The 18,358-nt window shown below is 42.4% G+C and overlaps 1 protein-coding gene across 1 annotated transcript in view; it reads left to right on the top strand.

Moving 5' to 3' along the window:
- Nucleotides 1–680: 680 nt before the first annotated feature.
- The window catches only part of clptm1 (CLPTM1 regulator of GABA type A receptor forward trafficking), a 63,064-nt gene continuing 45,386 nt past the window's right edge, over nt 681–18,358 (top strand). Inside the window, exons 1-2 of the mRNA XM_060855918.1 lie at nt 681–777; nt 17,702–17,841. Of these exons, the coding sequence (XP_060711901.1) occupies nt 718–777; nt 17,702–17,841 (200 nt within the window). The 5' untranslated portion in view covers nt 681–717. The remainder of the gene's footprint in view (nt 778–17,701; nt 17,842–18,358) is intronic.

Here is an 18,358-nt window from a genome sequence, read left to right as displayed (position 1 = left end):
TCAATGTGTACAAGTTGGACAGAAGGGGCTGTTTCCATGGCTATACATCTCTATGACTCTAAGTTTCACAATGAGGAGGTGCAGATGTTGGACTGGGATAGACAAAGTGAAAAATCACACAAGACCAGATTATTGTTGAACAGGTTTATTGGGAAACTTTCACAGCATCCTTCCCACAGCAGGGAGAGCGGAATTGCACACAGTTTTAAAAAAATAATAAGTGTGCATTAATACGAAATATTTGGAGGGACTTGGGCCAGGAGCAGGCAGGTTGGGACTAATTTAATTTGGGATTGTGGGGCGGCATGGACGAGTTGGGCCGAAGGGTCTGTTTCTGTGCCTCTTTTCGCACAACAGGCAGCTTAAAAGGTGAGCACACAAATAAGAAATGCTTTGGGGGGGGGGCTCGTTTCGTTTGATTGTGGGTCGGCATGGACCGGTTGGGCCGAAGAGTCGATCCCCCACCCGGTGCTGCGTGACTGTAATGAGAGGGTGTCCTGGCAGAGCGCAGGGCCGAGGCGTGTGTGTGTGTGTGTATAAGAGGGAGGGGATTCCGCCAGGATCAATGATGGCGCGGTCCTATTCCTCACGCGGGTTCCCGCACCCCCCCCACATCCCCGCCCCCTCTCGCGCTGGGAGGTCACGCGCGAGATTCCCGTTTGACCCCCGGGGGAGGGAGCCGAAGTCCCGCAGTTGGTTGTTGCGGGCGCTGGCAAGATGGCGGCGCGGGGCAGTGAGGTAGCGCTGAGACCGGCCACGGCGACGGCGAACGGTGAGGTAGGGAACGGAACACGCTACCCCTCTCGGTTCAGGAATTGGGGGGGAGAGGGGGTAAGGGTTTGGGGACCGGCCTGAGCCGCTGCTCCGGGGCTTTAGAGCCTAGCCACTGGCCGAATGCCCTCCACCCAACAACAACAACCACCACCTCCTCCCGATAGAAGGATATCCATCCCATTGCCCCCCCCCCTTTAATGCTAACGCACATTTCTCGGTCACGGTGACCGTCAATCGATCGAGCCCCCCGCGGAGGGGAGAGGAAATCTGCCCCATCCTCATCTCAGGCTGGGCCTACACGTGACTCCGGGCCCTCAGAGATATGGTTGGTTCTGACCTGTCAGTTGAAATGGCCCCCCCAGCCATTGCCATTCAGTTCCTGGGGCAATTAGGTACGATCAAATACTGCATTGGCCCCTAGCCATGCCATTCAGTTCCTGGGGCAATTAGGAACGATCAAATACTGCCCTGGCCCAACTGCATTGGCCCCTAGCCATGCCATTCAGTTCCTGGGGCAATTAGGAACGATCAAATACTGCCCTGGCCCAACTGCATTGGCCCCCTAGCCATGCCATTCAGTTCCTGGGGCAATTAGGAATGATCAGATACTGCCCTGGCCACCTGCATTGGCCCCCTAGCCATTGCCATTCAGTTCCTGGGGCAATTAGGAATGATCAGATACTGCCCAGGCCACCTGCATTGGCCCCTAGCCATGCCATTCAGTTCCTGGGGCAATTAGGAATGATCAAATGCAGATCCAAAACAGAAATTGCTGGAAAAACTCAACAGGTCTGGTAGCATCTGTGGAGAGAATTCAAGAGTTAAAGTTTTGAGTCCAGCTACCCTGCCTTAGAACTGCTGTCCACAGAGCTCATCAGTTCTGAGGAAGGGTCACCCGACCCAGAACGTTAACTCTGATTTCTCTCCACAAACCTGCTGAACCTTTCCAGCAATCGCTGTTTTTGTTTCTGATTTCCAGCATCTGCAGTTTTTTTCTGAGGATCAAATGCAGACCTTGCTACCTGTGATTTCCCTGGCCAGCCACTCAGTTCAAGAGGCAATTAGCCATGGGCAACAAATGCTGGCATTGCTAATGCTGCCAACATCCCATCAATAAAAAAGAAACACTGGGATTCCATTCCTTCAGATTCTGAAGGTAAGGACTTCTTCAATCAAATTCGTCAAAAGGCATGCAGACTCCATTACCAGCAGAAATCTAAGCCTCTGGGTCATAACCAAAAACATTAAAGCCAGACCTTTAGGAGAGAAGTTAGCAAACATTTACGCAATCAAAGGAAATTTGGAACACTCTCCTTGCAAATGGCAATTGGTGGTGTTAATTTTAATTCTAAGTTTTATGCTCCATTTATTTGAAATATAGGCCAAATATCCGTGATAACCTTTCACCTCCTTCTATCGACTTCTGCCTTTAAAAGATTCGCACATTTTGAGGAAGTGAATCCCAAAAATTTTCAACCTCCCGTTATTTAAAAAAAACTGTTTTCAATGGCTTACCCTTAGTTATCGATTCTCCCAAAAGAAATAATCTCCTTTTCCACAGCCACCCTGTTAAACTCTTTCAGGATCTTTACGTTTCAAAATAAATTGCCTTTTACTCTTCTAAACTCCAGTGGATACAAGCCTAAACTGTCCAACTTTTCAGTCTAAGACAACCCCCCCAACCCCATTCCAGATTTGGATCTGGTAAACCTTCACTGAACTGCTAACAGATTTATATTCTGTAATAAGGAAACCAATACTGTACACAGTACTCCAGGCAGAATAGAGAAGTAATTTTTTATCACTTGTATTTTTACTTAAAAACTGCAGCAAAAAGTATTTATACGCCATATTGCCATGGTGTGTTGTATTTTGACAGAAGGTAAAAAAAAAAGACAAAGTCCACCCTAGTTAACTTATGGTTCCTGGGTTCGGGGGAACCAATGACACCTTTGGTTCCTGCAGAAAGCTGATGTGGTCTCGACCTGTATAAATGAAACAAAACCTCCATACTTTTGTATTCAATTTCCCTTCGCAATAAGCAATGACACTATTAATTTCCTGATTATGCAGGAGCAGCTTAACACAAACATTTTGCGATTCATGTAGTAGGGCATCCAGATCCTCCTGAACCTCAGCTCTACAATCTCTCATCATTTGGATAATTTTTCTTATTCTTCCTGCCAAAAAAGGCAATTTCGCATTTTCTCATAAGATACTCCAATTGCCGTATTTTTCCACACACTGTCTATATCTCTTTGGAGCTTTCTTATGCCATCTTCAAAATTTACTTCCCTACCTATCTTTGTGTGTTCAGCAAATTTAACAACGATACCTTTGGTTCCTTCATCTGAGAAATTTATATAAATTGTAAAATATTGAGGCTCTAGCATGGATTCCTGTGGCGCACTATTTTGCCGTCCAGAAGATGATCCACTTATGCCGATTCTGATTCCAGTTATAATGCATATCTTCTCTTCATGCCAGTATGTTTTTAAAAAAAAACCCACCCCCCTAACACACACACGCACCATAAACTTCTATCTTCTGCAATAATTTTGATGTAGAATGTCTTAAATTATCTTCTGGAAGTCTGAATATATTCACTGAGTAAATTTATCTGCAGTACATGTACTTCCTCAAAAGCTCCCATAAGTTGGTCTTTACCTGATTGCCTTGTATTTTTTTTGATGTGCCCAAGTATGATACGTTTAATAATAACTTCTAACATCTTCCCCATGATACACATTAAGCTAATTGATTTGTTGTTTCCTGCTTTCTGTCTCACTCTATGTCTGAATAAAATTTGCTATAATGGAAGCATCCCAAGGTTTAGGGGATATATTATTAAAACCAGCCCATTAAACATCTAGTTAGCTGCTACGTTTAAGACTCTAGGATGAAGTTCATCAGGATCCACAGCTCCAACAATTTGCTCAGAACCACTTCCCTGGTGATTTGTAATTTTCTTATGTTCCTCTCTCCTTTCCAGTTCCGGGTCTGTAGCTATTTTTGGTATGTTATCTGCATTGTCTGTGATGAAGGCTCTTGAAAAATACCTGTTGAATTCATCTGCTGTCTCCTTATGTTCCATTCTCAATGCCCCAAATTCACCTTCCAGAGGACTAACCATCACTGAAGAGAAGGAAGCATCTGCATTTCTGTGACACCATTGCAACGTAGCCTTGAGGAAAGATTGGATAGGCTGGACTTATTTTCCTTAGAACAAAGGAGACAGAAGGGAAGTTTACAACATGTATAAATTAATGAGGAGCCTGGATTGGGAGGGCCTATTTCTTACAGGTCAATAACCAGGTGTAAAACATTCACTGCATAGATGGGAATAGGGAAGAATTTATTTTCATGTTGAGTGGGGTTAGGGTGAGTCTGGAACTCACCGAGTGAAAGAGCGGAGAGGCAGAATTCTTCATTGCATTTAAAACATACTTGCATATGAACTTGATGTGCAGGATCGTGGAACAAGGACAGGATTATTCTGGATAGCTGTATTTTGGCTATCATGGACATAGTACCTCCAAATGGCAGAATTCTGTGCTCTATAAGTTTCTATAATTCTGTGAACTTCAGAATGTATCAAAATGCTTTATCGTCAATTCCCATACTTTGGAAAGTATCATCGTTTTGTCATGTAAGAAACAAGGCAGTCAATTTACACAGACTTCCAAAGTAATAGGATACATTCTGTTTATGATGTTAATTGAGGGAGAAATATTGACTGTAATACCCTTTCCTTAGGTCTACCTGTGAAGGAAGACAGGGTTTCGGGTTTAACATCTCTCTGACAATGCAGCTTTCTTTTTGCATTCCATTGAAGTTTCAGCCTAAATAATGGGTTCAAATCTTTGGTGGGTGGCCTGAACCTAGGAGGTTCAGATACCAGACAATAATTTTCAGCCAAGGAGACTCTTGATGCCATGATGTTTTAAGCAACAGAAGATAAACTTAGCAGATAAAGACAGTTGATATTCTAGTTCAAATTGTTGTCTTGTCTTTTGAACATCTCACAGACAGACAAGCATCAATCTGCGATAAGAAAGTGCTACTGCTAAGTCAAAGTGGATGCTGGGATCTGCGTTGGAATATGATCTGGTTGGGAGCTGTAGTTACTTAGTATTGTGTGAAAGAAAAAGGCTGCTACCTGTTTGGAAATATTAATTCTACCCGTAAAAATGCAACATAGGTTCTGTTACCAATGACAACAGCTTATATCTACAGCTCACCATTAATGTAGAAGACCTAACCACTGAATAATAGTCGAACAGTGACACAGCCAATAAAGATGATGATAGAAGAAATTACTAAAAATCTGCTCATTAAGAAGGCTTTTAAAAGTGCAGAGGGAGATGGAAAGACAGGTTTTAACGATAACATTATTTGGAGCTCAGACTGCTGAAGGCACAGTTCCCAGTATTTGGGTGAAGCCAGGGTAAGTGGAGTTGCATAACAAGCCGAGGAATCACAATTCTAATATGTCACAGCACAGGTTTACAGATCCATACCTTCACTGGCTCGCACCCTAAGCTTTTGAATTTCCTCCTCTAAACCTCCACAGTCAGCTGTCCTAAAACCCCTTATTTTGTATTTATTTATCCAGCATTACCCTTGAGAGAATGCTGTCAACTGAGTTTCTTGCTCTCTGATACAGAGGGCAGTTAAGAGCTACCCATATTGCTGAGAGTCTAGAATCACATTTAACCCGAATAAATCTCTTCCTCTAAAAGATACTAGTCAACCAGAACTGCTTTATAACACACTGGCAGTTTTGTGCCCACTATTATTAATACTCACCTATAATTTACAAATGAATTTCAACATAGATTAGTGTGAGCAATCACAGTTGGATAAAAGAAGCAATATCACGTGGAAAATGTGTTCAAATGGGGTGGGGAGGGGCAGGAGCGAAAGTACAAACACACAGACCAATAAGAGAAATAAAGCATGACAATAACATTGCAACATAAACAAGCTACTCATTTGGGATTATTTCTGTTTAAATATAAATAAGTCATGTTAAATGACTGGATGTTTTTTCCTAGCTGAGGCAGTGGTGGCAATATTCCAGAAACAGAAAACGCCATCTCAGAATCAGGGATAGATCATTTGGAACTGAGATGAGGAGGAATTTCTTCAATCAGAGGGTTGTGAACGTTTAGGATTCTCCGCTCCAGCTGGCTCAGTTGTTGAGTATACTCAAGACAAAGATTGATAGCTTTAATATCTAGAAATATATTGTAGGATCCAAGGTCAGTGCAAAAAAACTGGTGTCGAGGTAGAAGATCAGCTGTGGTCCAGAATAAGATAGTTGGCACAGGGGACTAAATGGCCGCCTCCTTCTATTTCCTATGAATCATGGTGCAACTCTTAATGGTGTATAATTTTGGTTGTCATTAGAAAAGATAGCGATAGTGGAATGGGTGAAAAGGTGTTTACAGGGATTGCACCAGAATACAGGAAAGATATAAACTATTGGGAAGAGGAGGACCAGGTTGACTCTGAAAAAAAGACTAAGCCATGAGGGTTTTGAAAGAATAACTTGCGATCATTGATTTAAGGTAGTTGCCCAAGCAATCCAGTAGGCAATTCAGAAGAAGCCTCTTTATCCAGAGGATGGTGAGAATATGCACTTGTCACCACAGGGAGTGGATGACGTGAACAGCATGGATGAATTTAGGAGAGAAGGCTTGTGAAACATAGAACATAGGAGTAGGCCATTTGGCCTTTGGAGCCTGCTGTGCCATTCAATGTGATCATGGCAGATCATCCAACTCACTTCCCTATTCCTGCCTTCTCCCCATGTCCTTTGATCCCTTCAGCCTTAAGACCTATATCGAACTCATTGAAAACATTCGATATTTTTGCCTCAACTGCTTCCTGCATTTAACCTACCCAGTCTTGTTAGAATTTTATAGGTTTCTGTGAATCCTTCTCTCATTTTTCTAAATTGCAGTGAAATTAGTCCTGACCGATCTAGTCTGTCTTCACATGTATCATCTAAGGAATCTGTCTGTGAATCCTGGTTGCAGTCTCTCGACAGTGAGAACATCCTTCCTCAAATCAGAGACCAAAACTGCACACGATAGTCCAGGTGTTGTCTCACCAGGGCCTTGTGTAATTGCAGCAGGGCATCCTTGCTCCGGTATGCAAATCCTCTCCGTTTGAAGACCAAAGCACAATTTGCCGCCTTTTACTGTCTGTAGCACCTACATGCTTACTTTCAACAATGGTGTACAAGGACAGCCAGGTCTCATTCCACCTTTTCCAATCTGTCATCATTCCAAAAAACTGTCTTCCTGGTTTTGCTACCAAAAATGGATAACTTCGCACTTAACAACATTATATTTTACTGGCCTTGCATTTGCCCCTTCACTTAACTTGTTCAAAGTGTCTCTGCATCCTCCTCCCAGTTCACCTTCCACCCAGCTTTCTGGTGTCTGCAAACCTGGCACATTACATTTAGTTCCCTTGTCTAAATCACTTATTGATATAGCTGGAGCCCAAGCACTGATCTCTGTGATGCCCCCCCCCCCCCCCCCCAAGTCACTGCCTGCCATTTGGGAAAAAAAAATCAATTTATTTTTACTTTATTTCCCATCTATTAACCAGCTCTCTAACTATTTCAGTACATTAACCCCAATCCCATGCTCTTTAATTTTATATGGTAATCTCTTATCTGGAACCTCTTCAAAAGACTTCTGAAAATCCAAGTCAACCACATCCACTGGCTTCCCCTCATCAACTCTAGTCATTAATTCTCGAAAAATTTAGTAGATTTGTCGATTATGATTTCCCTTTTCGTAAATCCATGTTGACTCTGCCTGATCATGTCACTGTTTTCCAAGTGTTCTGCTATTAAATCTTTTATAATGGATCAATATAGCTACTATTTTCAGAGCCATTTCCTGAAGTACTCTGGAGAGTAGATTATTGGACCCTTGAGAGATATCTGCATTTTCTCCTCTACTGATGTCATGCTATATGATTTATAATTCCTCGTTTTCTCTCTAGCTTTTTTTTTAAAATAGTGGGGCTACATTAGGTATCCTATAATATGCAGGAATTGTTCCAGAGTCTATAGAACTTGGAAAGATGATCTATATATCTACTATTTCCGGAGCCATTTCCTGAAGTACTCTGGGGAGTAGATTATTGGACTCTTGAGATATATCTGCCTTTAATCCCATCAATTTCCCCAAAGTCATTTCCATATTCATAATGATTTCCTTCAGTTTCTCCTATCATTAGACACGATGTTCCCCAATATTTTTGGGACATTATTTGTATCCTCCTTTTGCAAACAAACAAAAATGTATTTAACTGGTTTGCCATCTCTTCATTTCCCATTATACCTTCCTCTGTTTCTGACTGTAAGGGACTCAGATTTGCCTTAAGTAATCTTTTTCTCTTCATACACCAATGGAGCATTTACAATTAGTTTGCACATTCTCTGCAAGCTTACTCTGTTTTCCTCGTAATCAATCCCTTTGTCCTCCTTTGCTGAAATCTAAATTGCTCTCAATCCTTGGGTCTGCTGCTTTTTTTGGGGGGCTAATTTGTATGCCTCTCCTTTGATCTAATGCTCTTCCTAATTTCCCTTGTTATCCGCAGTTGGGCCACTTTTCCCCTTTTAATTTTGTGCCAGACAGGATTGAAAATTGTTGCAGTTCCTCCATGTGCCATTTAATATTTGCCAATGCCCATCCACCATCATCCTTATAAAGTAACATTCCAATTTATCATAGTCAGCTCGTACCTCATAGCACTGTAACATCCCTTATTTAAATTCAGGATGTTAATCTCAGGACCAACGACATCACTTTCCACCTTAATGAAGAATTCTGTCGTATTATAGTCAGTCTTCCCCAAGGGTTCTTCTATAGTTAGTTTGCCAAATGTTTCTTTGGACTCCAATACTCGATCTATAAGGTGCAGTATTTAGCATGCTTTAACTAGTTCAGTAACCTGACCTGTTGCCTTGAAGGATTTGTACATACATACCCCCAGTCTCTCTTTTAACTTGTACTGTTTCTCATTCATTCTCCAAAACTGATGGCCTCACATCAGCCTCTGGGAGCCAATACTGCTTTCCTTACTTTACCATTTTTGCAGGTTTTGTCTCATCTGCGAATAGTGCCCATACCTCATCCAAACCATTTACGTAAATCAAAAACAGTGGTGTTCCTGGCTTTGAATTCTGGAAGATTCTGACTATACACCTCCCTCCGGTCTGAAGAAACAGCCATTGGCTGCTCTGGCTTCTGGCATTGTGTATTGGTTTATTGTGGCTCAGTTATTGTATGTCTTGGTCAAATAGTAAACACCTTGTCTGATTTTGGCCAGCATTCATTTCCTACTGATATAGCAATTGCTGCAGTTTGGGGTTTATTAGCTACTGAAGTAGAGGCTGAATATTGCTCCTGTTGCTTGCAGGATAAGTGCATCATAATTCAATGGGCAGAAGGGGATGTGGATTTTACAGCAAGCCTGGAGACCGGTTAATGGTCTACGTGGCTCATGAACGGAAAGAGGTTGCCTCCAAGAAGTAAGTTGGATCTATTGTGCCAGACACTGAATATCAGCAGCTCCCACCACTGAGATGTCTCAAAGCTGTGGAACTTGTCAATCCAATCCATTCCTTTCCAGAAACCTCTGACCTTTTAAAGTTCAAACTTGGCATCATTTGCTCGCTTCTCTGATTCTCTGTGCAGACTTTGATGGTGATCGTAGCATGAGCAGCAGCCCTTCACCTTAAATTGAAGCCCGTGTGATGCTAACATAAGCTTGCACAATTGGATTACTTTGCAGAGAGGTAGCATGGACTTAGTGGGCTGAATAGCATCATTCAGTGCCATATTTACTTTGCAATCCTAATAAGGAGAGCGAGGCTTTCTAATATATCTTGCACTCTTGGACAGAATAGCATTATTGGGGACTATCGCATCTCGCTTTCGACTTCTCTCCATTTTGCTTGTATTTATGTTCAGCCTGAGATCTTCTGTATTGGTTTCCCCTAAGCTGAAATGATTGTTTTTGACGCATTTCCTCTCCCCTCTCTCCTCACCGCTTCTCTAGGATGGGATTAAGATGTGTGGCAGTTTCTGACACCAAGCCCCTCCTTTTCTACCTTACCTGCTTGAACCTGGCCCCACGTAATCATAGTGTTAATTTTCTTTTTATCATTTTCAACTTTGATGGATTCTCGTAAAGGTAGAGTGGTTTAGTCAGGGTTCCTCTCATTTTTTTAGCTTGGAGGTTTTTTTGGTGGTATTGCGAGGTATTTTTCCACCAAGTGAAATTAGAGCTGGAGTAGTCAGGGCGTGTCGACAGAACCTTTTTAGTCGAAGGGCTGCTTTTCAAAATTGCGATGCTGTCCTGTCCTCAATACTTGGGCAAACGTGTATTCGGTGCCACATCCCTGAGTTCAAGTGCTTAATATATTTAAAATCTTCCTTCAAAGTTGGACTCATTTGGCACCAGCCTTTGTAACCACGGGTCTTGTTGCTGGGCATTTTGCTTTACTCAGCATTACTCCATGGGAGAGACAGCCAGTCCACTGCGCAGTACATGTGGTCACCATACCCCACTCCTGCCCCAGGGTCATGCCAAACCTTTCCTTAGGTACTACTTACGTACTGATCAACAGTTTTATGGACCCTCTGGAAAACTGTTGCAGCACCTTACTTTTCCAAGAAGAATCTGCAGATCCCAGCTAGAGAAACACTGTTTTAGGGGCTCCTTCTCTTCCAACATACATCCCATGCCAAGACTTTTACCTTCTTTCTGGAGCACATTCCACACTTCCACCCCTCTTTGGATTCTTTCTCAGAGCATTTTGCGTGCTTCCACCACTTGCGAGAGACGATTTATTGAATGTAGTTTTGCTGAATGCCACCAATCTAGAGCAGTTCCATTTGAATTTATCTGAGGAAGTCGCAAACTGCACATTTCTGCATTACAACAAAATGCCTCCACAGCTGCAAGGAGCTTTTGAGGCTATGAAAGGCATTATTTAAATGCATATGTTTCTGACCTCTATGTTTCGACTTCAGAGTGTTGCTTTAGGGACATCTCTTCTCGCCCCACTGCTGCTTTTCCATCACTCAGCCTCTCTACAAATTCCTATGCGAGCTGTGCTTACGATCTCTGTGTCTTGTTTCATACAGCTGCCTGTGTGAAGTGTCAATATGTGCAATATTAGAACTGGAGTTTTAACGAAAGAGACTTTAGAGCAGATGGGTTCAAGTTGGTGAGAGAGCTAAGTTTTAAGGTGATCTAGAGGAGGAGAGAGAACGGCAGAGGCCTTTGGGAGGAAACTAGATAGCTGAGGGCATGTCATGCAATGGGGAGGGGGTGATGAAAATGTGACATGCAGAAGACCTGTGCTGTGAGACCAGTTCTTGTAGAGGTGTAATCCTGGAAGACGATTTAGAAAGAGGGAAGGGGAAGGCTATGTATGGATTTAATCACAAGACTAGGAGCAGGACTAGTCTAAACAACCTGTTAAGTCTGACCTGTTATTTAATACAATTGTGGTTGATGTTGGATCTCAGTTTAACTCTCCCACCTGCCCCATGTCCCTTGATTCCTTGAGAATCCTGAAATCTATTTCTGCTGTAGCTATAATCAATGATATAGCATCCATGATTCTCTGGAGTAGACAATCCTGTGGATTCGCAAACAAAAATAAATGGTCCAAGGTTATGCCTGAAATTTAGCTTATCTGTCATAAGTTGAATCAACAAGAAATGGAATAGTGTGGAGCGTAACGATTTAATCATGTTTCACTTACCATGCACAGTTTTAATGTTCGCATTGTAAGCTGACCTGCTTCGTTTCACACCTGAATGCAGGAGAACACAAGGATAGGAACTTTAAAATGATGGTGTTGAGGATTGGGAGCCTGTGTTGTTCAACAAGTGCAGAGCTAGTGAGTGAATAAGATTTGATGCGATTTAATGAATAGGTGACAGAGTTTTCGATGTCATTTAGAGAGGAAGGAAGATGGGAAACATTGGAATAGTCAAGTTGAAAGGTAACAAAAACATGTTTGAGGGTCTCAGCAACAAATAGATTGATAAATCCAAAAATCTTAAATTATTGCGTGTTATTTTGAGATAGCTTTATTGTCATGTGCTCACAGAAGTACAGTGAAAGGGTTACAGGTCATCATTTGCAGCATCATCTTGGGTACAAAGGTACCTAGGCACTGAGTCCTAGGTGCAAAGCAGAAAAATGAGGAAAGCAGTGTAAAAAGTTAACCATTACAGTCCTCCTTACTAAAATGTACCAAAACAAACAGTACAGTAACAGGGCATTCAGCTCAAAAGGTCTTCACAATTATTTTTATTCCACCCAAGCCATCTGGTCCTGTAAGGTAACCTGTTATTTCATTTTCCCTGATATGTTTATCCAACGCCCTGACTCGTGCATCTATGCGATTGCCTCAACCATGCCACATGGTGGTAAGTTCCCCATTCTAACAGGACTCTGTTCAGAATTCCATGTTGGATTTATCAGTGGCTATCTTGTAATTATGGTCCGTTGATTTTGGTGTCTCTTGCAAGCTTGTGGGGTTGTCTCTGCTAAATCCTTTGGTAATCTTAAGGACCTCAATCAGATCTCCCCTCCATTGTTATTCCCAAGATATGGTCTTTCTTTCAGTTCTGAGCAGTTTTTTTAAAAAAAACCTTCCATCTGTGACTCCAATGGCTGTCATTATTGCAAGAATTTGTATCATTTTACTTAAAGGATTTGGAAATCTCATATTGATGTCTTTGGTTTGTTAGTCAGGAATACCATATCGCACCAGAATGATACTTGCATTCTGAGGGTTAAACCATGACGACAGACTTCATACACATAGCTTCTAATCCCATGAAAATAGAAGTTTGTGGGATATAATCTGATCACTGCTTAATATTTTAAACACAAACATTTGCTGAGGGATGTGGAGAAACTGCGTCCTCCAGTGGGAGAAATTGGGCAAAATAATCTTAAAATGAAAGCTGAGCCAAGAAGGCCAAGTGATACAGACTCATGGCCTGCATAGTTGTGTGTGTGTGTGTGTGTGTGTGTGTGTGTGTGTGTGTGTGTGTGTGTGTGTGTGTGTGTGTGTGTGTGTGTGTGTATATCCACACATCCTCTCATTCTGTTAAATTATCCTGATTGAGGAAGTAGTTCTTTGCAAAGCTGATTATTACAAAGAAGCTAAGCAAAACTGACCAAGATGTGATGGTGAGGGAGCCAGCTCAGTGCCTTAAGAGTGATGACCTTCAGTGGACTTTTTTCAATAAACATCACTTTTCTTGTGTTAAAGTGAGATTAGAGCCTTGAAGTCCATTCCCGTGTGTCTGGTTTTCCGCAGTATTTGTACACAGGCTGGTCATTTTCCCAGTGGATCCATGCCAATGTTTGCTTCATATAACAACAATAGAAATTGCTGGAAAAGCTCAGCAGGTCTGGCAGCATCTGTGGAGAGAAACCAGAATTGCTGTTTCCTCAGTTTGAAGGAAGAGTCGCTCGATTTCTCTCCACAGGTGCTGCCTGACCTTCTGAGCTTTTCCAGTAATACGTTTTTGTTTCTAATTTCCAGCAATTCTTTTGGTTTTCAGTTTGCTTCACGTGAGTCTGTTTCCATTCTCCTCCATTATGGTATCCTTTACTTTTCTCCTTCACTTATGTATCGAGCCTTCCGTCATATGAATCTATGATATTTGCCTCAACCACTCTCACTGGTAACATGTTGCACATTCTGACCAGTCTTCAGTAAAGGAATTTATCCTGAATTCACAGTTGGGTGTATCAATGGCTGTTGTTCATGATCCTTATTCTGGTGTCACCTACACAGGAAGCAGCTATGCATTCAAACCCTTTCATAAGGGTGGCTCAGTGGTTAGCACTGCTGTCTCACAGTGCCAGGGTCCCAGGTTCAATTCCAGCCTTGGGCGACTGTCTGTGTGGAGTTTGCATATTCTCCCAGGTGCTCCGGTTTCCTCCCTCAGTCCAAAGATGTGCAGGCCAGGTGAATTGGCCATGCTAAATTGCCCATAGTATTAGGTACATGAGTCAGAAGGAAATGAGACTGGGTGGATTACTCTTAGGAGAGTCAGTGTGGACTTGTTGGTCCGAAGGGCCTGTTTCCACACTTTGAGAGATTTAAAAAAAAGTCTTATCGACTCCTATCAAGTCACCCCTCACCTGCGCATGAAACTTAACGTGGTTGTGAAATGCTGGTTCTGTTAGGGAGAATGATCAGTGCCGGTACAAACTAAATCAAGACAATTTTAAAAGAGGCAGGACCAGACAGACTTAGAGGATTGGCTTGCCAATCTATGAAGGTGACAGGCAAATTGAGAGAATCAAACCATCCCTTTGTCTTGCTACATTGAGGCATGTAAATGCAAAAAAATGATGCTAATTATTTATAAATCACTGGTTTGTCCTTAGCTGAATTATTATATTCTGTTCTGAGTAGTGCATTTCAATAAGGAATTTGGTTTTGGAAACAGTGCAGAGATTTATGAGAAGGATGCATCTTGTTTTTCTGGGACCACTGCAGGTTTCCAACGTCTAGATCAGAAGCTGTTGGTTCCGGTCTCACCTTGGCTACAGAAGGTGTGTCATAACATAACCAAACCAGTTGATGGTCAATCTGTAAGTTCTCCTGAAGCACCCAAAGCAAGTGGTAAGAATGTGAAGGTTTCCCAGTCAATCACGTGGTAGCTGCAGCATAATTCCCCAAGTTAAAAGACTCCACGCACAGCACTTGCCTGAGCAAACATGGCACTTCTGATGGGCTGTCACATACACTGTGCTTGGTAAATCCCAGTTATAGGAAGAGCCTAAAACGCTTCAGATTGCTCTCCTTAGAGCACAGGGCAGCTGCAGTGGCCCCAGAAAGATGAGACGCATGGTACCATTCTCGTAAATCTCTGAACTGTCTCCGAGACCTGACCTTATTGAAATGCATTACCCAGCACAGAACACGATAATTTAGCTGGGGTCAAACCAGTGATTTAGAAATAATGAGCAAAATTTTCTTCTATTTATAAGCCTCGATGTAGGAAGGCATGGGTATGGTATGATTTTCTCAATTTGCCTGTCACCTTTGTAGATTTACAATCAAACCTTCTAGGTCTCTCTGGTCCTGCCTCTCTCAAACATTTCTTTATTCAGTTTGTATTGGCACTGCTCATTCTTCTTAAAGGAAGCTGCACTTCATGAGCATGTTATGTTTCATCTGTGACTGTTAAGAGATTTCGCAGAGATGCTCACTGAAAAGAGTCAATAAGGAGAAACTATTCTGATGGGCCTAAAGGTCAGTAACTGGAGAAGTGAGATTTATGACAGTTGGCAAAAAAAAAGATATTTGGACAAAATGAGTTATGATCTTGAAAGGCCACGAAACAGATTCAACAGTAACTTTGAGAAGAGAGTTGGGTAAAGGGAGCAATCATCAGTTATGTGGGAGCAGACAGAACTTTGGGACCCATTAGATAGATGCTAATGCCAATTCTTTGAAACAGCTATGATGTATCACCCTGAGTTTATGATCCCATAGTTCAATGCTAGTTCTGACATTTATAAATGTTTGTTGCATGTTATAAGCACCAAGCAGTTTTGAATTTTCTTTTCAGTAACTTTTTATATTGCTCAGTCCTTTTAGTTTGTGCTTCAGTGCAAAAGCAGGTTTTATTTTCAAACAAAAACAAAAGCAGAAATTGCTGGAAAATTTCCGGAAACATTAGCTCAGATTTGTTTTCCCTGGAGCGTCGGATGCTGAGGGGTGACCTTATAAAGGTTCACAAAATTATGGGGGGCATGGATAGGATAAATAGGCAAAGTCTTTTCCCTGAGGTGGGGGGAGTCCAAAACTAGAGGGCATGGGTTTAGGGTGAGAGGGGAAAGATATAAAAGAGACCTAAAAGGGGCAACGTTTTCACACACAGGGTGGTACGTGTATGGAATGAGCTGCCAGAGGAAGTGGTGGAGGCTGGTACAATTGCAGCATTTAAGAGGCATCTGGATGGGTATATGAATAGGAAGGGTTTGGAGGGATATGGGCCGGGTGCTGGCAGATGGGACTAGATTGGGCTGGGATACCCGGTCGGCATGGACAGGTTGGACCGAAGGGTCGGTTTCCGTGCTGTACGTCTCGATGACTCGTGACTCCATGCTGCTAGATTTGTTGAACTTTTCGAGCAAGTTTTGTTTTCCAACATCCACAGTTCTTTCCGTTTTTATTTCCAAACAAATTTGGCTCATTAATTTGATACAGTCAAATTTTTAAGGCTGTTCTGAGATGTAAATTGAGCTGTTGACCATCAAAGGCAATAATGTTTCTTCTGTTCGAATATTGGATTGCTGAATATTGAGTTCTGAAAAAGGGTTACTGGACCTGAAATGTTGACTCTGATTTCTTTCCACAGATGCTGCCAGACCTGCTGAGCTTTTCCAGCAGTTTCTGGTTTTGATTCTGATTTCCAGCATTCACAGTTCTTTCATTTTGTTTAAAGTAACATTTTATTTCATTTGTTTTTTGAAAAAAAAGTCTTCAGGATGAATAGGAGGTTTTTGGTGTTCTGAAATGATCTTGCATTTGAAATATAATTATTTGTTATGTAGAAAGTCAAGTGGCCATTCCGTGTAGAGCTAGCTACCATGAACAGCAGTGAAATATACGGCCAAATTGATTGTTCTACAATGTAAAACAAAGAGAAACTCAACAGGACTAGCAGCATGTGGAGGTGGAAGTGAAAATTAACATTTTCAGCCAAATGTAGATGTGCTTTGAAACTGGAGAGGGGTTGGAAAAGTGGGTTCTATAATGGGTGGGACGGGGGTGTCTGGGCAAAAGCAGGTGTTTTAGAAGATAGGTAAAGGAAGTTGTAATGGTTGGAGAGAAGTGACATAGATCCACAGTAGGTATTAAGAAGTGGGAGGCACGGGGGCTCAGTGGTTAGCACTGCTGCCTCACAGCGCCAGGGACCCAGGTTTGATTCCAGCCTTGGGCGACTGTCTGTGTGGAGTTTGCACGTTCTCCCCATGTCTGCGTGGGTTTCCTCTGGGTGCTCTGATTTCCTCCCACCATCACAAAGATGTGCAGGTCAGGTGAATTGGCCATGTTAAATTGTCCATAGTGTTAGGTGCATTAGCCAGGGGTAAGTATAGGGTGGGTTCCTCTTTGGAGGGTCATTGTGGACTTGTTGGGCCAAATGGCCTGTTTTCGTACTGTGGGCAATCTAATCTAATCTAAAACAACGTATTGGTCAACTCTGCTGAAACCAGAACTATGTTGCTGATCTTCAGGAAGGACATAGTTCATGGTCTCAAGTTATCCAACTCGCTGTTAAGTCCTGAAGGCTGTAAAGTGTGTAAATGGATGATGTACCGTTCTTCACTGGACACTGTAGGAGGCCTAGGACAAATATAGGGCAAACTATTCCTGTAGCTATTAGAGTCATAATGTTGTACAGCTTGGAAATGGACCCTTCAGTCCAACTCAGCAACTATGACCAGGTTCCCAAACTAAACAGGTCTCTCCCTCCAGTGTTTAGCCCAAGTCTTTCCTATTCATGTACAGGTCCAAATGTCTTTTAAATGTTGAGCAGATCGCTCTGGATGCTTCTTGAGGATAATGCTGTTCCTGACAGCACGCAATTCTCTTGCTCTGCTTTAGTATTGTCTGAGGGTGGGTGAAGCCTCAGTTCAACATCTCATCTGATAGACTTCCCACCCAGACGATCCATCTAGGTTTTCTGCCCAGGTCTGCAGAATGTGGCTTGACCCCTATATTTTCTGATTTGTTTATGCAAACAGTTTACACGTTGTTCCATCATTTTTGTTTATCTCTCCCTCATGGTTGAAAGTTTGCCCATTTCTATGAGGTGGTTGTGTTTGCATTCTGCAGGTCAGCAGTGAAGTGGTGGCAGATGGGCAGGTCCAAGTATCAGAAGGAAATCGGGTCGAGACACAGCAGCCACAGCAACAGCAACCACAGCAGCAGCAACCCCCCAATGCCTGGCAAGTCATCAAAGGTGTTTTATTCAGGTGAGAGTCACATCGTGTTCAGAAACATTAGCTCCACTGAAAGGATTTCGTTCTGATTAAGTAGAACCAACAGGGGCAACAGGTTCAAGTTATGAAAGTAGGCTTGTGAAATAGAAGGGTGATGGGTGCAAACTATTTCCTGTTGTGTGTGGACGTTGATAAGGGGACATTATGGAGAGCTGGTGTGCTTCTAATGTGTTTAATAATCCAGAATGACTAAGTTCATTACTAAATCTGGAATTGATAGCGAGTCTCAGTGATGATGGCCATTAGACCATTGTCGAGGTTCAGTAATGTCCTTCGGAGAAGGAAATCTGCTGTCCTTACCTGCTCTGGTCTCCGTGAGACTCGAGGTCCACAGTAATGTGGTAGTCTATTAACCGCTCTGCGAAGTAGCCTTGCTTGCTACTTGTTTGCATAAAAGGTACAAAGCAATTGAAACTGGATAGACCTCTGAGCACTGACCTAGGTACTGCAAACATCTTAGTGTCACTGGGTCAGAATTCTGGAACTCCTT

Source organism: Hemiscyllium ocellatum, chromosome 47, assembly GCF_020745735.1.
Source record: "Hemiscyllium ocellatum isolate sHemOce1 chromosome 47, sHemOce1.pat.X.cur, whole genome shotgun sequence".
In the NCBI taxonomy this organism is placed as follows: domain Eukaryota; kingdom Metazoa; phylum Chordata; class Chondrichthyes; order Orectolobiformes; family Hemiscylliidae; genus Hemiscyllium; species Hemiscyllium ocellatum.
This window is presented reverse-complemented; position numbering and strand designations above follow the sequence as displayed.